The sequence below is a fragment of the Erythrolamprus reginae genome, chromosome 3, assembly GCF_031021105.1.
Source record: "Erythrolamprus reginae isolate rEryReg1 chromosome 3, rEryReg1.hap1, whole genome shotgun sequence".
Lineage (NCBI taxonomy): Eukaryota > Metazoa > Chordata > Lepidosauria > Squamata > Dipsadidae > Erythrolamprus > Erythrolamprus reginae.
The window spans coordinates 201136648-201159497 of record NC_091952.1 but is presented as its reverse complement, the minus strand read 5'-3'; the positions used below and the strand labels follow the sequence as shown (position 1 = coordinate 201159497).

Below are 22850 nucleotides of genomic sequence, written 5' to 3'. Positions count from 1 at the left end.
GCTGGTGGAAGGGCCACTGAAACATAGAAAGTTAAAGGCATACAAAAAAGCATATGAATCCACTTTTATTGAGAAACCACGAGTAAACCTAGATCAGTATAGTCTGATACTCTCTGAAGATCACCATGGTCTCAGACAAGAAGAATCTGTCCCGTGTCAGTGGTGAGATTAAATTGTTTTACTACCAGTTCTGTGGCGTGGCTTGTTGGGTGTGGCATGACTTGGTGGGCATGGCTTGGTGGACATGACAGGGGAAGGATACTGTAAAATCTTCATTATTGCAAAATCCCCATTTCCTCCCGATTAGCTGGGATTTGGGAGACAGAGAATAGATGGCAGCAGCATCAGTCAGAGGTGGTATTTACCGGTTCTCTGAACTACCCAAAATTTGCACTGCTGTTTGTTGTGGTTAGCTCTGGCCCAGCTCCTGCCCCAAGGACTGTGGATGTGGGGGAGACATCCACATGCTGCACACCTGTTTTGCCCCCCCCCCGGTGGAATCTGCTGATGAAGGCTCCTCTGACCAAGAAGACATGAGTGACAGGGTGGAGGAGAGTGTGGCAGACAGCTCAGAATGAGATCAATTATCTAGCTCCTCCTTGGATTCAGAACAAGAGTTAATGATACAGCCACGCATGCGGAGAGCGATGCATAGGTAGCAACAACTGAGAGATTATTATCAAAGAAAATGAGGCCACCTGTGGTTGGGTGGGGCTGTGGTAATTAGTGAGGCTGCTATAAATAGCAGCCTGTGGAGGATTATCTGATCGTTGTGTTTCGTGCCTGCCTTGCTGACTTTGACCTTTGTGTGCTGATTTTTCCCCGCTTTGAAACTAAACCAGAGCAAAGTGTGTTTCACTTTGTGAAAGAAGAAGGACTGTGAATTGCCTCACAGCTGCAAGCTAAGTATCTCAGAACTGATAAGGGACTTGTACAAATTACCAGTTTGTTTGGGGACAAGTGCTCTTTGCTATACCAAAAGAGGGCTTAGGTTAAGTGAATTTTCATTATAAAGAACATTGTTTTGAATTTTCAAACGTGTGTGTGTCTGAAATTTGTACCTGTGAATTTTTGGGAGGAGTCTACCAGAGAGCCTGACAGAACACTGTTTTTCCAGAACTGGTCAGAACATGCTGAATACCACCTCTGGTCCAGTTGTTGATTTCAGAAGGGTAAAAACTGTGCTTGCCAATATCCCAATTACCCAAAAGATTCATCTTAGCTTTAATAGACTTAACACATACTCTAGTTGGTTTCGTAGTAAGTAAATGCATAATTCGTATATTCATTTATTCAGTATGGCACTGTATAAAGATTGGGATTCAGAATTTGAACTGTTATCAAATTAAACTAATATTTTAAATAATCTATTACCAACTACTGTAAACAAATTATTACTGGTTATATTGATGACTACTATGACAAAGGCATAATAATTTCACAATTTAATTAACGAGTTCATTCATATTAATTACCCAGTTTCTTTAAATCACTCTTTACTTCTAAAAGCTTTTCACTGCATCGTTGGCGTGAATCTTCCATGTCACCAGAAACATTGTCCATTTTTTCTACAACTAGAAAAGAAAAAAGAAAATTTCTTAGCAGTGATCAATACTGATAAAGGATTGAAAGATTGAATCCAATAATCTATGGTGTGAAAATTCAGGTTCTCCATTCCCAATTATATGTTAATTATGCCTAAAGAAACCAGAGTAATCATCCCATGGGTACCAGTACATAAAAATAACTATAATGAGATTGTTAATACTAATAACAATATTAGCAATAACAATATACATTTGTTATGTCCTGTTTTTTAAAATGATGCTAGCAAAATAGCATGCAACAAAATAAAACAATATAGAATGGGCAATAAAAATGTTTAAAATAAACCAAAAAACAGAACTAGAAACAAATCAAGCAATAGCAAAAGGCAATTATGCTAGATTAAAATAAACAGTAAAACCAGGATACACACAAAAGCCTGTAGAAATATATGCTTATTAATAATTTTAGTGAGATACACAAAGAGAAAATCCATAAAATTTGATCTAGGTAGGATGTCATTATAGGTTTACTCATACCACCGATATGACAAGGGGCACCTTTATTTTATATACTTTCACCGAATCTCTTAAAAATGGAACTGATAGAAAACTCTTGAATACTTAATGTATAGGGAAAGCCTTCAAATTCTGTTATGGAAGGCAATGCATATAGTCCTTGACTTATGGCCACAAATGAGCCCAACATTTCTGTTGCTAAGCGAGACATTGTTGTGATTAGCTCTGGCCCAGCTCCTGCCCCAAGGACTGTGGATGTGGGGGAGACATCCATATGCTGCAGGCCTGTTTTGCCCCTGGTGGAATCTGATGATGAAGACTCCTCTGACCAAGAAGACATGAGTGACAGGGAGGAGGAGAGTGTGGCATACAGCTCAGAAGGAGATCAATTATCTAGCTCTCCTTGGATTCAGAACAAGAGTTAATGATACAGCCACGCATGCAGAGAGCGATGCACAGGCAACAACAACTGAGAGATTATTATCAAAGAAAATGAGGCCACCTGTGGTTGGGTGGGGCTGTGGTAATTAGTGAGGCTGCTATAAATAGCAGCCTGTGGGTTTGGCCATTGTGGAGGATTATCTGATCATTGTGTTTCGTGACTGCTTTACTGACTTTTACCTTTTGTGTGCTGATTTTTCCCCTCTTTGAAACTAAACCAGGGCAAAGTGTGTTTCACTTTGTGAAAGAAGAAGGACTATGAATTGCCTCACAGCTGCAAGCTAAGTATCACAGAACTGATAAGGGACTTGTACAAATTACCAGTTTGTTTGGAGACGAGTGCTCTTTGCTATACCAAAAGAGGGCTTAGTTTAAGTGAATTTTCATTATAAAGAACATTCTTTTGAATTTTCAAATGTGCGTGTGTCTAAAATTGTATCTGTGCATTTTTGGGAGGATTCTACCAGAGAGCTCGACAGAACAGTTATTAAATGAATTTTGCCCTACTTTATGACATTCCTTGCCACAGTCGTTAAGTTAATCACTGAAGTTGTGAAGTCAGTAACATGGCCACTAAGCGAATCTGCCCCCGACTTTAATTAATTAAATTCATTCATTAAATATATAGGCCGGCATTCTCCAAATAAGTCACAGTTAATTTTTTTGAATCATGAAAGTATACAATACAAAGTGGTTGAATTAAAAAAAACCTAAACAACTGCATTTGGATGAAGAAGTGAGAGAAAAAGGCAAAAAAAACCTCAATGAGATGACTGTAAAGCTATCTCTTAGGAACACTTAAAACCTCATTGAATATATTAGGGTTTTTTGTTTTTATTTAATAAGACAGAATTTGGCAATATTGTAGTTTTTGATTTATTACTGGTCTTTTAGTGACTGTTCTAAATTATGTTGGACCTCTTCCCACTCACTCAAAATGTACTTATGGGTTGGTTTTGAAATTCTGGTGGCCAGCACCATCTCTCATAGTCTTGTGCATAGTTCCCTCTAAGCTGAGCAGTGAGCAATCGCTCACTTAAAAATCATCATCAGAGTTTTCCAAACCTGCCCAGAAGCCGAGAGGGAAGGAGAGAGAGAGGAAGAGAGGAAGAGAGAGAAACAGATAGAAAAAAGAGAGGAAGGAAAAGAGAAAGAAAAAGAATGGGAGTAAGGAAGAGAGAAAGAAAATCAAAATCTAATTTGAAACTAGCTCAACTATTTAAGTGGCATTTTGATATTGATAGAGTTGCCCTATTATGAGCTCACTGTTATAGACACACAGTACTGTACAGTATTTTATTTTGAAATTCTCTGAGGCATAACAGGGTGGGTTTTTTATTTATTTGTTTATTTGTTTTTTTGTTTATTTATTTATTTATTATTTTTGTGCCGCCCAGTCCTGAAGGGACTGCCGCTCAGACACTATACTTTTCCGCCCACCCCCCCAAAAAATTAGAGGGAACACTGGTCTTGTGGCCACATTTTGAGTGCTAAGAAACTAGCTGCAATTCAGATGTTTAAAGGATACCCCAGTAATGTGCCATTAACAATGTTTTTGCTGGAAATTGGCATTTACCTCCAGCTTGTGACAAAAGAAACTCCCCATAACCAAACATTATGTTTGCTTATCGATCATGGTCTTAACTTTATGACCATTATGTTTGATTTAGGATAGCCATGTTCATTTTGTGACTGCCATGTTTGTTTTAATGACCTTGCCAAAATAAAAAAGGTGGATCAGTCATGTGTTTTATGACCATCACAAATTATGACCATAATTGCTGGGCTCAGTTATAGGCGTAAGTCAAGCACTACCAAACAATATAACAAATATACAATCAATCCAGGGTAGAAGCCAGATATTAAACAGAAACTAACTACTGGAGAAAGAGGATTATTATTTTTTTAACAAAATAGGCTAAGAAATTTGAGAGCACACAATATCATATCATACTGAAATAGTGCTTTTGAAAGTTAAAATACCTTTTTCACCCTTTCACAAATATTTTATGCCAGATTCTAATGGCATTTAATATTAAATCAAGTCCATTGCGCCACTAACCATAGCTCATAAAGGCTTCAGATAAACTACAAGAATTAAAATAATCTTGCACAAGAATAATTTACATAATTATTTGGCTACAGTGTTGAATGTCTTATCCATTTATGGACAAGGCATTTAACACTGTAGCCAAATAATTATCCATTTTATGGATAAGACATTCAATTAAGAAGGATTAAGAAGAATTGCTTTCTGGCAAGGCAACATGACACTGGCGCCGGTCATGACGTGGGTACAAAATGAGAAGGAAATGAAGATCTTGTGATTTTTTTTGTACATGGATATCTGTCACATTATTACATTTCAGTTAAATTATTGCAAAATGAAGAAAAGGGGCAAGGAATAATAAGCCAAAGAAAACTAATGGCATAAAATAAGAAAAACAAAAGGAAACATTGGGGAAAATATCTTAATACCAACATATTCTCTATACCTTTCTATATTTCCTATAAGTTGCTTCCTACATTTCCTTTTTTGTTCTTAAACTTTTAACCTCCCACTTTTTCAAGACTTCATTAACTTCATACTTCTTTGGCCTTTCCTTTCCCCTTGATCCATTCATTGTTTGTACATATTTTAACTCTGCAACTCTTTCATTGTGTTACTCAACATTCTTCTTTCACACCCTTCCCCTTTCATATCTAGTGCATGATGCATCTGTATTTAGCACACATTCTGTACTCACTTATCTTGTTGTCCCAATTCACGTCAACTAGCAGAATATTTTTTTCCTGAATCATATTCATTTATAACAATATGCACTTTTTCCAGAAGTAATCCCTCTCTTTTTAAACATCTTATTTATTATCATTTACTGAAGCATTGACATGTAACTACGATCAATATATGATTTTTACTTTCCCATAACCATTTTCATATTGCCATTGCATACTTTCTGATATTGATTCTAGCTCATTCAATTATTCTTGTAATTATAATGAACTTTATAAGCTCAAACCTCCTTCGGTCAGATCTATTACATCTACTACCTTTCTCTTACTTAGATTCATATTATACAATATATTTATTTTCCTTTTAAACCATCTATTTTGGCTTTAGTCAGTTTAGGATTTTACATAATGATTTTTACTAAGATAGATAAGGTTTATCAGCCTTAATTGTACACATATCATGACGCAGCCCTTGCTAATACATATAGTCCTCAACTTATGATCAGGAAAGGGCTGCCCGTCGCTATTAGTGCACTTCTGGTGACCAGTGTGGGGGTGCAAACGTCCGGCGGGGGTGCACGCATGCGCTGGCACAAGATTCAGCTTCTGTACATGCACAGGAAACCAAATCTCATGCGAAAAACCTCGGTGAAACACGCCCACACACCTGTCCCTTTGTGAAATTTTTCTACCTGCAAAATTGCGCTTGATCCCGCACTCGTGCTCCAGAGCCGCGTAGCTGCGCACAAGCCATTTCAGAAGCAGCTTACCAATGCACACACACACACACAGAGAAACTTTGCAACCATTGCAAATACATGCCTGTTCCAAACACCAAATTTTGATCACGTGACTGTGGATATACTACAACAGTAATAAATACCCTGTTTCCCCGATAGTAAGACACCCCCGATTGTAAGACGTATCGGGGGTTTCAGGGGGGTCGGCTAATATAAGCCGTACCCCGAAAGTAAGACATATGTCTTACTTTCGGGGAAACACGGGGGTATTGCTGGGGGGGGGAGCCCGATGACGTTGCTTCCAAGCTCCCCACGCGCCCCTCGCCTTCGCCTCGCCGCGGCGCCACCGCCTCTTCCCCGGCTTGGCAAAGCAAAGGACGGTGCTGGTCCGAAGTGAGCCGAGCGGGCGGCGGCTTGCAGCAAAGGCGCTCGTCCCAGCAACCGAGTCCTGCCGAGGCTCGGCTGCAAGCAGCCAGCGAGGTCGACCAGCTCCAAGGCAAGCAGCCAGAGCTGCGCCCTCCTTTGCCCGCCTCCTTTCCGGCAGGCAGGTGGGGCTGCCCAACTGTGCAGAGCGGCTCATCCCCTCCAGACACACGCTTCCTCGACACGCGTCTGTGGCTCCACGCGTGCACGCCGCTTGGAGCCCTGAGGTTGAACTTGGAAAAGGGCTCACGAGGCTCCTGTCCCGCGGCTGCCCTTCTGGACTCTGGGGAGATGCCTTCGGGAACGCGACCCTTTCAATTTTTTTCCAATGTAAGACATACCCCGAAAGTAAGACGTAGTGGGGCTTTTGGGGGTAAAAAGAAAGTAAGACACTGTCTTACTTTCGGGGAAACACGGTACCAGGGCCTGTCATAAATCACTTTTTTCAGTGTCATTTCAAGGAGTTGCTAAACAAATAATTGTTAAATTTAGGACCATGTGTAATATGAAGTGCATTTGCAGTATTGGCATTTTGATCAGCATGGAAACCTTGGTTTTTTATATATTTTTCAAACTGGAATCTGTAATAAAGAAAGGTAACATGTACTTTACCTGCATTTCAACAGGTACATAGCATATGCAGACACATTCAGATTTCCCATTACTATTGATGTTTAAATATTATCCATGTAGTTGTGTGTGTATCCATCCAGTCCTTGAACTGGAATCAATGAATAAGCTATCTTTGAAGTACAGTCAATGAAATTTAACTGAAATACTGGACTTCTGTTACATACAGTTTTCTAAATACAATAAGGTTACGAAAGACTGATGTATAAAATAGACTAATAGCAAAGAGCAACTATCCTTGTTTCTCCTAAACTTTAAGAATTGCTTACATTTTTATAATTTAATAATCTGAGATAGATAATCTTACAGTAATTATTTAGGATGACGAATTAACTGAGTGGCTAGCATGGAAAATAATGGTTACAATTTGCTTTTAACTGTGATATATTCTGAAATCACACTGATTTAATTAATGAATTACTTTTTCGTGATCAGTTTTTTTAAATTCAGTACAGTACACAGCTACTTTTATAGATATAGAACTTACCTTTGTATCCCAAGACTGCTACTGTTATTGCTAGCAAGGCACATAATATATATAAAAGTATGATAGAAAATTTCAGTGCCCAGTTACTTTTACACTTGGTGCATTGTGTTCCTTCTTGAATACCTACAAAATAAAATGAAGAATTTAGATTCCTCTTTATATTTAATGATTATGTAATTAGTTAAGATGAAGATGTTTATTTGCAAGTCTGCATAAGGCTAAAACTGAATACTTTTTACTGATAACCCATAATCAGTTAATTTATTTGTTTGATAAGAAGCAGTCATGCATTATATTCAATGTGAGTTTAACCAGTTAATCTATTTATTGATAGTCAGAGATAGTTATTCATATATAATGTCCAATGTATATACTGCATACACATAATTTTATTTATATTTTATTTTTCTAGACTATCCATCTTCCTCAGATATGGTCCATGTGTGAGTTCATACCAAAATCCCTGAATGACACATACAGTATTTGGTCACATTACCAAAAGTTATTTCTTCACCTTCAAAAATTACTATCGTTTATACTATTTTTAAAATATTCAAGTTCTCAAACATTTTTTAATCTTATGAATAAGAGGTTTGATTCAAACAACTAGAAATAAGAAACATGCATGGGTTTTACCTAGAATTGTGCTTTTCAGAAAAGTTTCTGTTCTACTTAAAACATTTGAACTATAAGTTAACTATTTACCTTACTGTTAAAATAAATACAGAATCAACCAACCAAAAAAGCTAGTATTGGACTCTAGAAATTGAATATATGCTAATTTGGCCAAACTAGGAGCAAACAAAAGTAACAAGAAAAATATGAGACAACTCTAAGAAGGATACTTGTAACTGTAAGGATGACACTTAGTGCCCTGTTGCAATTTATTTGTCCTTCTTACTGTCACATATTGTCTCATTTTTGTCGTTGTTACTTCTGTTTGCTCCTATTAAAATGAAATATCTCAATAACCTGATCATACGCAGCTTCTGCTCAGGCAATCTCACACTACTCACAAGAGCCTACAAAACTTTTGCCAGACCTATACTAGACTACTGCTCATCTGTCTGGAACCCATACCACATCTCAGACATCAACACCCTTGAAAATGTCCAAAGATATTTCAGCAGAAGAGCCCTTCACTCCTCCTCTCGAAACAGAATATCCTACGAAAATAGACTAACAATCCTGGGCCTAGAAAGCCTAGAACTATGGCGCCTAAAACACAATTTGAGTATTGCCCACAAGATCATATGCTACAACGTCCTACCGGTCAATGATTACTTCAGCTTCAACCGCAATAACACAAGAGCACGCAACAGATTCAAACTTAATACGAACCGCTTCAAACTTGACTGTAAAAAATATGATTTCAACAATAGACTTATTGAAGCGTGGAACTCTTTACCGGACTCAATTGTGTCAACCCCTAACCCCCAACACTTCTCCCTTAGACTCTCCACGATTGACCTCCCCAGGTTCCTAAGAGGCCAGTAAGGGGAGTATATAAGTGCACTGGTGTGCCTTTCGTCCCCTGTCCAATTGTCTTTCCTTTCTTTCTCCTATCTTATATACTCTCTTCCTTTCATATATCCTCTCCTCTAAGTTCACTTTCACCCTCTTTTATATTATCACATGTCTATTTTTCTTCCTATGTATTTGTGTATTGGACAAATGAATAAATAAATAATAAATATGGAATCATCCCTGCAAATGTAAATAAAATGAATGGAATGTAAGTGAAACTGGGGAGGGCTTTAGTCCCTGACTGCTTTGGTTAGGAGAGAAAAGCTGTACAGTGAATTTCCCAGGATTCATTAAAGGTTTGTAAGACTATTCTATATAACTCTTGAAGTGATCATATTCTAAATTATGCAAAACCAAGTTAAACCTTAATTTGACTTTTATCTGTTCATATTGCTTTGGTTTGGGTCCTTCCTTATGTAATCTGAGCACCCAGCTTTAATTGATGGGCTGCTTCCAATCCTTTGTCACCAGTTGGACATACCAGAGTTTCCGGGTTATTTCCGGATGCTACACATTTCTTCCTGCTGACTTAAGCAACCCTTAATAAATATCAGATGAGATAGAATGAGCCTTCTTTCACTTAGACACACTTTTCAGTTTCCGGGCTTATTATAATGCAAGATCTGTTTTTTCTTTGTCCCTGTTGGGAAGACATCTGGCTAAACAGACCGAACTTTAGTACAAAGGGTGTATCCAACTGATACACATGTTTTGGGAGACCCCTGTTCTCCAGGAGCCAAGATGGTCACAAAAAAACAATCTCGAAAGACATCCTCCTGTTACTAGCCTTTGTAATATTTGTTTTTTCTTGGATTACATTCCAATGACTGGGGACTTTGTTCTCAAATGAGGGTCTCTCCATCTGCAGATTTTTTGAGGGGAGGGAAGACTGCACATAAACAATTTTACTACCGAGGAATGAAAACAAATATTTTAGCCTTAAAAAAAAAAAAGTAAGACGTATCAGTAATTCCAAGAGCCTTTATTTGCATCTTTGAATGTAATCTTATGTTTCTCCCCCCCCCCCCATTGAATAAATACTTAGTTTTCCATCAAGGTATTTCTTTATTATCTTGTTCCTGTTTCCCATAAAATAAAAATTGAAGTAAAATTACTTTTGAAATGGGACCCATATAGTCACCAATCTTATCTTACTAAAAGTTACTTGTGGCAGTACACAACAATGAAATAAAACAACATAAGTATAATAATAACAACAATGTTCATTATAAAAATTGGCAATCATTATTAAACATTAAAATATAATTAAAAATTAAAGTATACAAATGGGGAGATATGTCAGACTCATGTGTTACTCATATTAGGGGAGCCTATAAAATGTCACCAGTAAAATCACACAACATAAAACAGTGCGTAGTGAACAGGGATGGAATTAATCTGATTTCTTGGGGTATGTGTGTGTTATTAAAGATGTTACACAGAGATCTTGATAGATCTAATGGAATGGGTTGACGTAATCAGGGAGATATGATCCATCAGATCCTGGTCCCATGCTATAAAAGGCTTTAAAGGTTAAAAATCAGTACTTTGAATTGGACCAGAAGCCAATTGGCAGCCAGTGCAGCTTTTGTAGAAAATGTCTGACATGTGCTGTTCTGGAGGTACACATAACTGCATTTGCCACTGCATTCTGCATCAGTTGAAGCTTCCAGATACAGTACAACCTCTGGTCATGAACGCTGACCATGACCAAATCGGGTTGTGACCCCAAATTTCACAATTTTTTACTTCACCTGGCCGACTTCCCATTCCGCACCTTTTTTTTTTGTAAGCGCCAAATTTCCAAAATTAGATTCAGGTCATGACCAAATCAGATTACGACCAAAGTTATGGAACAAATTATGATCATGACCAGAGGTTATACTCTACTATGCAAGAACACACTGAAGAGTGTTCAGAAACTTCAAATTGTGCAGAATGTGGCCGCGAGAGCAATCATGGGCCTTCCCAGATATGCCCAAGTCTCATCATCACTCCGCAGCCTGAACTGGCTGCCAATTAGTTTCCGGACACAATTCAAAGTGTTGGTAATGACCTATAAAGCCCTACATGGCATCGGCCCAGAATACCTACGGGACTGCCTTCTGCTGCACGAATCCCAGTGGCCGAGTAGGTCCCACAAATTTGGCCTTCTCTGGATCTCATCGACTAAACAATGTCGTCTGGTGGGATCCAGGGGAAGAGCCTTCTCTGTGGCGGCCCTGGTCCTCTGTAATCATCTCCCTCCGGAGATTTGGACTGCCCCCACCCTCCTCGCCTTCCGCAAGACTCTGAAGACCTACCTATGTTGCCAGGCATGAGGTATTGATGCACTTCCTTGTTGACTAATAAGATTTATGTGTGGTATGATTGAGTAGTATTGACTGTTTTTAAATAATAGTGGGTTTTAGCTTCAGTTTTTAATTACTGGATTTGTATCAAATTGTTTACTGTTGCTGTGAGCTGCCCCGAGTCTTCGGAGAGGGGTGGCATACAAATCTATTAAATTATTATTAATTATTATTAATAGTCCAATCTCTTTTCCAGGTAAGACCGAAATCTAAGAAGTCAGTCTTGCCTTTCCTTTATCAAGGTTGGAAAAGGTAATGACAAGCAAATTACTCACATATATTTAAAAATAAACTATAAAACTGCAATAAACATTGTCCTTTACTTGGCAGTGATATATCAGTTAAATCTCAGAAGGATATCATATGTCATTAATGAAACTGTTCCATTATCTCTTATCTATTATTTCTTCCCCAAAGTAAAATATCTTTTTCTCCTTTATTGGAAAGCTGTAGGTGTACAGTACAGAACTGCTAATCACAATTTAACTATATGAAACTTTTTAAATTATGCTTACATTTCTTATAAAATGTAGATTATCAAATCCATTATAATAAATAGCAACAATTAATGGTAAGTAAAGACTTTTTCTTATGGTAATATCTTTATACCTGCTCTCTCAACGTTTTATTTTTTCCAGAGAAAGGTTTGAACAGCTTAATTCTTTTAATTGGTTAGCCAGAAGTGATTCAGAGACCTTTTGTTTCTATAAACAGTCTCCTACCTTCTGCCAGTATCTATACTCCATAAGAATACTTTATTATTATAAAATAAATACATTAGGGTATTTTCCTAATTTTGGACATGCAAAAAACAGGGATTTAAGGACAAATGACACCACTAGGTGTCAGCCATGAACACTAAAATAAAATGGCTGAAAATCTGTATATTGGCCAGAAAGTGATCAAAAATTACAATATTTTTGTGTTGTATGAGATCCTCTGAGATAATAATTACCTAAAAAGCTGATAACTTCTGCTAAGAATTAAATTTTATGCTGCAATAAATTCAATATTTATCTTTGAAACAATTTTGGAATAATACTTCTACTGCACATCTAAGGTATTTTTAAAGACATTATTCTGACGAACTCTTAAAACCCCCTAAATACCTTGCACCCTTAATTTTTAAACTAATCCACTCCCTCCTGCACCTGTTGTAATTTTCCAAATTAGAGGCTCCATTCAAAGATAGAAAAGGTAGAAGATTTCACTTAAAAGCATTCACAATAATACTGAGCTGTGATGTGGTAGACAGAGGAACTTTCAAATGAGATCATCATCATGAAATGTGAAGTCATATATTATTTGAAAATCTGAGAGAAAGACAGGGTGTTTTTGCCATTTTTTTGGCCTCCTGGTTTGTCTATGCACCTTGTTTTTCACCTTCCCCATCTCCAGAACTTCTCTGCAGGTTAAAATTGTGGGGCTTGTGAAGGTAGTCCTGTGCCTGGCTGAAAGGTGGGTGAGGTGATGTGGGCAGGACAGCTTCATGGTCCTCTGCAGACAGGATTAATGACTTTGGCAAGCCACATGTGGCTCACGGGCTGCAGTTTGAGGACTCATGGTTTAGAGCAGAGGTCTTCAAACTTAAGAGTTGTGGACTTCAACTCCCAGAATTCTCCAGCCTGCCTTATCCAGGCTGGAGAATTCTGGGACTTGAAGTCCACAAGTCTTAAAGTCGCCAAGTTTGGGGACCCCTGGTTTAGAGTGTGAAGACTTTCTATTTTGTAGAGATTATGCTAAAACCACACAATACCAAGAGCTCCTTAGCAAAAATTTAACTGCTGTAGAAACTTACTGGAATTGGGCAGTTAATTACTGAATAAATGAATGGAAGAATGGATGGATGAATATGTGAAATCATTGGTTTAATTTTTCCTTTCAAAGAAAAGAGAAATATCTCTCACAGAATTGTGAAATCATCAGTTACATGTCTTCATCTCTTCTTTAACATCAAAAATAATAAAGAATCCACAAAGGCCTCCATTATTGTCAACAAAGGGTTTCAACAAAGGAAATATTTTTGATTGTATGCAATGTACACAGAACAAGTAAAGATTGTCTTTAACAGAGTGCAGCTCCTGATGACTAAGGAAACAGCTAAGCAGTTTTCTTGGCGACTGTATGGAAGCTTGCCATTGCTTTCTTCAGGATATTTTTTTCAACTCCAATCTAGCCAACCAACTTTTTCATAAAGAGGTAAAGAATGCTCATTATCCAGCATGATCATAATCTTTATAACCCAATCACTTAGTTTATGGTTTTGTTTTTGCTCACTGGAGGCTCAGGGATTCAGAATGAATTGTTAAAAATCCTAATTACACACTTCAGCAGCCATGGGCATGTAATTAAATGGAACAATGTCATACTGTGATTAACAACAAAATTCAGTATTTTAAATGACAAGAAAAAGAAGATTGCAAAAATGGAAAATAAATACAAACATGTGAACCAGCAAGAACTCTTTTTTGTATACAAAGTACTAGGAACGGAAGAGTGCTTTTGGTTTATTTTCAAGCAATTTTTTCAGGAATATATCTGGCCACAAAAATGGATTAAGACTCTTTAATTGCTGAAGCTTATCTTGTCTTCTATTTGCTGCCTTGTAAACTCTTAAAAACAAGTAATTATAAGCAAGACTACAATAAAGAGGGGAGGGAAAATAGACCCAAATACCCAACAATAGCAAATTCAATATCCTCCCAGTAAATATAGAAAAAGATTTAATAAAATAAAGAAAAAAATTTAAAAGGTAAGCTTTGCTATATTAGCCTTTTTATTTAAAAAAAATACCAATAAAAGCAAACTTCATTAATAGAATTAACTGAGTCCCTAGGATGGGACCAAATGTCACAATGATACAATTAAAATTCTGTCCCTTTTTAAGGAGCACAGCACACAGAAAGAGACAACTGGCAAACCTTTGATTGCAGCACTGCAGTTGTCATCCTGACTTTTTAAACACACCTTGCAACTAGTCTTGTAATGAGAGATGCAGGGATAAAATTAAACACTTTTTCATGAAAAAAAACCCCCGTGCTTGTTTCTCTATAACTATAATGTTTGAAACTTGCTTATAAGCAGCCCTCTTTATAATACACCATGAAAGCATAATGTAGTGGCAGCTCAAAACATCTTTGTAGATCTGACCAGCTTCTATTTTCTACTGAAAGACTATGGAAAATAATCTACAATTAATATTTATCATCATAATACCAACATATTTTATTTTTTTCTCAATCTTAAAATTAGTTTTTTTACCAGTTTCATATTTTTAGTTAACAACTTTGTCCTCTGATTATTAATCTTTAAACCTGCTACAATACCAAAGTCCTTTAATTTTCCATTAATACTTCAACTCCCTCTAGTGGATCTTCTAAAATCAATACCAAATCTTTGACAAATGTCCTTTTTATAAGGATATCAATGCAACTTGTTTTTCATTATGTTCTAAGTATTCAAATATTTCTACCTCATGAATAAATCCTTAAAATTATTTTAAATATTTCAGCCAAAATCATACTAAAGAGTTTACAATTAGTGTTGGGTGAACCGAATTTGCATAGTTTGGGTCCGTGCCGAACTTTGCAGGGTTTGGCATTCGCTCAAACACTGCGGTGGGCAGGAGCGGGAGGCGGGGAGGGCTCTGAAGGTCAGGCCACCGACTCGGCTTGGGGGGGCAGGAGGGGTGACTCCAGACCCAGAGCCTGACCCCAGCGCTTCGCCTCATGCCAAGCCAGAGAAGTGGGGAGGCAGGTTCTGCCGGGCCGGCTTTTGAGGATCCTGGTGGGCAGCTTCAAGCTGGTGATGGCTGGGAGCCGACAAAATGAGAGAGAACTAGGGGCAGGGATTTTTGGCGGCTCACAGCCATCGCCCGCTTGAAACTGCCCACCACGATCCTCAAAAGCCGGCCCAGCAGAACCTGCCTCCCGAGCCCTCTTTCCTGGCAGGAGGCAAAGCACTGGGGGGGAGGTGTCAGGTTCCATCAAGTGGATGATGGCCGGGAGCCGCCAAAATGAGAGAGAACTAGGGGCAGGGATTTTCAGTGACTCCCGGCCATCGCCCATTTGATGGAGTCTGACACCCCCCTCCAGCGCTTCGCCTCCGGCCGGGCTAGAGGTGTTGGAGTTGGGGTTCAAGTTCGGGTTCGGCAAACCTACCTGAATTCTGATGTCAAGTTCGTCCGAACCCGCCGAACCCGAACTTTTACGGCTTTGCCCAACACTATTTACAATCATTATTTAATAATAATATGGGTCGATGGTATCTTGTTAAAAGAAAATCTTGTCCCGCTTTAGCATTAATGATATGTTATCAGGAGTCTCTCTATTCTTCAAAACAATATTCATCATTGGTTGTAAAGGTTTTTAAAGCTCATCTTCAAAACATTTATAGTAAAATCCAGCAATCCATCTAGACTAGTCATCTTTTCAATTTTAGTCTTTTAGACAGCTGCACATAGCTCTCTTATTAATATACAGTGATCCCCCGGGTATTGCGATCCCGATCATTGCGAACGGGCTAAATCGTGATTTTTCAACCCGGAAGTAAAAACACCATCTGCGCATGTGCGCCTTTTTTTTTATGGCCACGCATGCGTAGATGGCGCCGGGCAGATCAGCTGCTGGGCGGCTTCCCTGGGTCTTCCCCCTCTTGCTGGTGGGAGGGCGAGAAGCCCCCCCAGCACCCGCTCGCCCGCCGCTCGCCGCTCGCCCGCCCTTCGCCCGGCCACCCGCCCTTCGCTCGCTGCTCGCCCGGCCACCCGGGTTCGGGGGGGTGCTGGCAAGCCCCCCATGCCGGCGGCGACGTTTTAAAACAGCCGTGCGGCTTCCCAGCTGAGTCCTGAAGCGAACTTCCGCGTTTGGCTTCAGGACTCAGTTGGGAAGCCGCGCGGCTGTTTTAAAATGTCGCCGCCGGCATGGGGGGCTTCCTAGCAGCCCCCCAAACCCGGGTTGGGGGTCCGGGGGGTGCTGGCAAGCCCCCCATGCCGGCGGCGATGTTTTAAAACAGCCGCGCGGCTTCCCAACTGAGTCCTGAAGCCAAACGCGGAAGTTCGCTTCAGGACTCAGCTGGGAAGCCGCGCGGCTGTTTTAAAACGTCGCCGCCGGCATGGGGGGCTTGCCAGCACCCCCTGGACCCCCAACCCGGGTTTGGGGGGCTGCTAGGAAGCCCCCCATACCGGCGGCGACGTTTTAAAACAGCCGTGCGGCTTCCCAGCTGAGTCCTGAAGCGAATTGGCTTCAGGACTCAGCTGGGAAGCGGCGCGAGCGAGCGGCGCGAGCGAACGGCTTGTCCGCCGCCTGCCTGCGCGCCCGCCGCTCACCCGCCCTTCGCCCGCCCACGCCGTTCGCTCGCGCCGCTTCCCAGCTGAGTCCTGAAGCGAATTGGCTTCAGGACTCAGCTGGGAAGCGGCGCGAGCGAACGGCGTGGGCGGGCGAAGGGCGGGCGAGCGGCAGCGAGGAGTCTGCGTGGGCGGTGGGGAAACCCCAATCTTCGGCTCCTCGCTGCTGCTGCGGAAGTAAAAACACCATCTGCGCATGCGCAGATGGTGTTTTTACTTCCGCAGCGCTACTTCGCAAAAAACCGATCATTGCGAGGGGTCCTGGAACGGAACCCTCGCAATGATCGGGGGATCACTGTAGTTCCATTCAAAATTTGTCACTGCTTTAGTAAATTCTATTTTTGGAAGTATTCATCCATTTTTTTCTTTACAGCTATCTAAAGTAGTATAATACTGATGAATTATTTTTTTTTACATGTTCACATAATCTTCTATTACAGTATTATTCCCATGTACCTTTAACATCATTTTTTCTTTTTTTTTTGCAACTTGTATGACAATCATCTCCTTGATTTACTTGCAAATTCAAAATTAATTTGTTTTGTATAGTTTATAGTCATCTCTAAATATACATAATTGTCATGTTGCTTCTCCTTTTTTTGTCCCATCGAAAATCATTTGTATTTCCACATTCACTATAGCATTGAATAAAATATTATCTTACAAAAAGTTTACTTGCATCTCAAACCATTCTTGTTTCTATGTCTTTGTAAGATTATTATAAAAAAACTTAATTTCTTTTTACACCATCATTTTTCTTATCCAATAACGCCAAATTTTTCAAATGCTCCTCTGTTTTTCTATTTACAACTTCTACTTTGTTAGTTATTTGTTTTTAACACTTGCTGAATGGATTCCTCAGTTTTTTAAAGTTCGTCTTTCAGATCTTCTTTCTTTGCAAATCCTTCCATTTCCTTTTTAACTGCAGTCAGAGGTTGTTGGTTTTTTTTACTAAATTGTGGAATGATTGGTGCTCTCCAGTGTTGTGGTTAGCTCTGGCCCTACTCCTGCCCCAAGGACTGTGGATGTGGGGGAGACATCCACATGCTGCAGGCCTGTTTTGCCCCCGGTGGAATCTGATGATGAAGGCTCCTCTGACCAAGAAGACATGAGTGACAGGGAGGAGGAGAGTGGGGCAGACAGCTCAGAAGGAGATCAATTATTTAGCTCCTCCTTGGATTCGGAACAAGAGTTAATGATACAGCCACGCATGCGGAGAGCGATGCATAGGCAACAACAACTGAGAGATTATTATCAAAAAAAATGAGGCCACCTGTGGTTGGGTGGGGCTGTAGTAATTAGTGAGGCTGCTATAAATAGCAGCCTGTGGGTTTGGCCATTGTGGAGGATTAGCTGATCGTTGTGTTTCATGACTGCTTTACTGACTTTGACTTTTTGGGTGCTGATTTTTCCCCGCTTTGAAACTAAACCAGAGCAAAGTGTGTTTCACTTTGTGAAAGAAGAAGGACTGTGAATTGCCTCAGAGCTGCAAGCTAAGTATCACAGAACTGATAAGGGACTTGTATAAATTACCAGTTTGTTTGGAGACGAGTGCTCTTTGCTATACAAAAAGAGGGCTTAGTTTAAGTGAATTTTCATTATAACGAACATTGTTTTGAATTTTCAAACGTGTGTGTGTCTGAAATTTGTACCTGTGCATTTTTGGGAGGAGTCTACCAGAGAGCCCCACAGAACATCCAGGCTTGGTTTCCTTGCAGATGCTTCATTACCAAGCTAGGTAACATCATCAGTGTTACCAAATTGCCTTGGGTAATGCTTTTACTAAATTCTTCAAAACTTTCCCCCTTCTCCTTAATTTCAAAAAGAAGCCACTTACCAAGAACTTTTGAATTTCACTGCAATTAGGAATATCTTTTTTTTTTAAGGTAAAGCAATTAAATCCTAAATTGGTTAAGAACTTGAAGCTTTTGCTAATTCAGGGATATCAGACTCAATTTCGTTGTGAGCCGCGTCAAGTTTATGTTTCACCCTGGGAAGGGGGCCAGACAGGTATGGCCAGAGGGAGCATGGCCAGATCGATGTCGCTTGTGCCGGGGGAACCTGTGGTGACACTCTGCCAGTGAAAATGGAACTCGGGATAGTTTCACACCCCTGTGCTAATTCAATTTCCATGAGGGCTGCACAGAAGTTTAGGATACATTGTAAATCCTTCAGCTCTCAATCTGCTTGAACCACAATCTATCTACCAGTTACAAGAAGCTAAATTCTTGCAGTTTTCTTGCAAGGAATCGGGAACTCAAGTAGGCCATTCTCCAGTTTCTCTTTTCTCCAGAGAAATTTCTGTCTGCCAGAACCGTGGGCTAGCTGGCAGTTCCACTGTTGTGTGGCCTTTGCTTGTGGAACCATTCACAGACATCTAGCTGGCCATAACTTACTTACTTGCTTACTTACTTACTTAATTTATTTATTATTTATATTTATTTATTTATTTACTTTTATTATTTATTTATTATTTTTATTTATTTATATTTATTTGTTTTTATTGTTTCTTTATTATTTATATTTTTATTTATTTATTTATATTTTTTATTTTTATTATTTTTATTATTTTTATTATTTATTTATGTATTTATTTATTCATTCATTCATTCATTCATTCATTCATTCATTCATTCATTCATTCATTCATTCATTCATTGGATTTGTATGCCGCCCCTCTCCGTAGACTCAGGGCGGCTAACAACAATAATAAAATAGCAAATGAACAAATCTAATATTTAAAATCTAAAATAGCAATTGTACATTTAAAAAATCTAAAAACAAGGAACCCCAATAAACTTGGAAGCCTAATGGGTGTATATTTTTTTAAAAAAAGAAACCAATACTTTAAGAACTTTACATTCCATTTTTTTTCCATTAACAAAGTATATTTTTATGTTCATTTCCACTGAACTAAGAGTTTAATGATACATAATATAAACAAGAGAAAACTTACTATGGAAACAGAGAACATTTACCACATTTATGCCTGATCTATCTCCTGTTTTACTTATAATATTCTCTCCTATTTTAAAGAAATGACCCTCAGTGAAAATGACAGAAGAGTGTTTCAATTTAACTTCTTTCTAAAAAAAGAAGTTTTCAATTTTTATTTATTTAAAATATTTGAATGGCTGCCCATCTTAAACATAACTGTGGGCAGCTCACACATTGTCCCTCAAGATTTAATATCTGGACATCTAGAAAATGGTCATGTGATCAGAGTCCTCCTTGCACTATGCGTATTGTAATATCACTTGCACTATAATAATTTTAAATGTGAACATATAAATAAAAATACCGGTAGGTCCATCTTGGAGCAATTATAAAAATAACACTCCCTCAAAATTCCACCCAACAACCGGCTGTTATAGTGACAGAGTTAAAACTCCAGTTAATCTTTGCCAATAAAACCATTTAATAATTTCAGTGACCATGACTTGGAGCACACATATCATCCCAATGCTGTGTGTATTTAACTGGATGTCTCAAATTCAAAATTGGGAAAATAGATGACTGGCCATGGATTGCTAAACAGACACTTTTGCCTGGTACAAAAGGCTATAGCAGAAGGAACTCTGCTTTTGGCTGCCTAACCCCAGATACTTGTGCATTAAACTCTGCACGTACTGAATGGCAGAAGAAGAAGATCTGGAATCACTACCCCCTCCCTTCCTCTCACAAATGTTATTTAAAGGCATAAGAATTCATGAGCTGCAACTTATTTCATCAGATGCATAGAATGGCTTGAGGAATGTAAAATGTATTAGTTGTGAACAAAGGATTATAGAAGATAGATAGATAGACAGACAGACAGACAGACAGACAGACAGACAGACAGACAGACAGACAGACATATATAGACAAAGAGACAAACAGATGGACAGATAGACAGATAATGTATGAAACTTTTTGGTTTTGTTCCTTTTGGTTTATTATTTTAAACACAATAATAATTGTTTTTTTAAAATAAAAATAAATGTATTACTTGGGAGAGGTGCCATGAAACTTCTATTTTGAGCGGGAAGGGCTACCATAAAGTATAGAAAAAGAAGGGGAAATGAAGTATTGAAATGAAGATAAAAAGAGAGTTATTCAAAACTACTATGAGAAATTAAATGAGCAAGACACAATACCAGGGGAGAAAATAAAACAATACTTAGAAAAAGCAAAATTACCAAAAATACCTGAAATAACTAAAAAAGCACTAGATGAACATATAACTATGATGGAACTGACAAAAGCAATTAAGAGGCAGGAGAATGGGAAGACACCAGGACCAGATGGACTGACTCCAGAAATATATAAGGAGTTGCAAGAGTCAACCAATGTTAGAAGTATTTAATGAACTTTTGTTAGAAGGAAACGCACCAAATTAATTGATGGAAGCATATACCAAAAGAAGACACAGATTTACAACAAATAAAAAACTACAGATCAATATCCCTGTTAAATGCAAATCATAAGATATTTGCATCAATAAAGGCAGAAATACTGAAACGATTTCTAAAACAATTCATACAGCCAGATCAAAATGGCTTTTTACTGAAAAAGAAAATTAAAGTTAATATGAAAATAATATTAGATATTTTGGAATATTATGAAGTGCATCCAGGAAAGCAAATGGCATTGATTTTTTTAAGATGCACAGAAAGCATTTGATAGTGTAAATTGACAATTTATGTTAGTGCAATTAGAAAAAATGTGAATTCAAAGGCTGGCCTGACATGGAGTTTGGGGAAAAAATTGTGAAAACGATTAAGACAATACATCATAAGCAGACAGCAGAAGTGACAGTAAATGGAGACAGGACTGAGAAAATTAGTATTAAGAAAAGCACAAGACAAGGATGACCTTAACTCCACTACTATTTATATTAAATAGAAATATAATACAAGACATAGAGATAAAAGGTGTAGAGATTAAAAGGGAATAATATAAATCACAAGTTTTAGCAGATCATTTAGTTTTTATATTAGAAGATCCATTAATAATAGGGCCTAAACTAATGGAAAAAATAGAAGAATATGGAGACGTGGTGGGCTTGGAAATAAATAAATAAAAATACTAAGATATTAGTTAAAAATTTAATAGCTAAGCTAAAGAGAAAATTAGTGAAAAATGTAGATATTCAGATTGTAAAGAAAGTGAGATACTCTATGAATCCAGTTGACAGCAAGATGTGAAACAATTAAGAAAGATAACTATTATAAATTGCTTAAACTACTTCAAGCAATCTGGAAAAATGGAAGAATCTGCAATTATCTTTGATAGGATGAGTGGCAACAATTAATTTGAATATACTGCCAAGATTATTATTTTCATTTCAGACAATTCTGATAAAACTGGAAAAGAAATATTTTGGGTGAACTTTCTGACCACATTTGTTTTTCATAGTGTTTTTTGCCTAACCATATCAAGTTTTTGGTTACAGAACAACGCAATAGATTGTATACCAGCATTTTCCTTATTAGTACACAATGAGTACTATTCGGCAGCACTGCAGAATCACACACAATCTCCTTTTTATTTCATAGAGTATAAACAAACTATTGTCTGCAGATAGAAAAGATATGCTACTTTTCATCTAGGATCAATTTTGAGCATCAGTTACAGCCCTAGAAAACTATTTTGGAATTGATTTACTAATATGGTTTTCTTGGTAGGATTGACAACATGCTGTTATCAATGACTCTTAGAGTGTGATTGACAGGTTGATTGAATACTAGTGGTCTCTAAGAGTCTATCAAGAATTTACAGCTTCCCACAGGTATGGACTAGAGCTGTGATGGTGAACCTTTGGCATGCGTGCCACAGGTTGCATGCAGAGCCATATCAGCAAGGCGTTATGCTATGTCTGCTCCAGTGCACATGCATACAATATCCAGCTGATTTCCAGCCTTGGGGAAGGCTGTTTCACCCTCCAAAGGGTTCAGGAAAGCTTCCCTGAAGCCCCAGAGTGCAAAAAACCACCAACGGGAAACCTGAAAGTTCGGAAAACAGATTTTCAGTTTTCCCATTGTGCTGTTTTTTTGCACTCTGGGGCTTCAGGAAGGTTCTTGAAGGCTCCAGAATGTGAAAAACAGCACAATGGGCAAACAGGAAGTCCATTTT

At 38.4% G+C, this 22850-nt stretch overlaps 1 protein-coding gene across 1 annotated transcript in view; it reads right to left on the bottom strand.

The window, feature by feature from the left end:
* COLEC12 (collectin subfamily member 12) overlaps positions 1 to 22850 on the bottom strand; it is a 109797-nt gene that overhangs the window by 21093 nt on the left and 65854 nt on the right. Inside the window, exons 3-4 of the mRNA XM_070749146.1 lie at positions 7518 to 7640; positions 1476 to 1574 (exon numbers count right to left, since the gene is read on the bottom strand). Of these exons, the coding sequence (XP_070605247.1) occupies positions 1476 to 1574; positions 7518 to 7640 (222 nt within the window). The remainder of the gene's footprint in view (positions 1 to 1475; positions 1575 to 7517; positions 7641 to 22850) is intronic.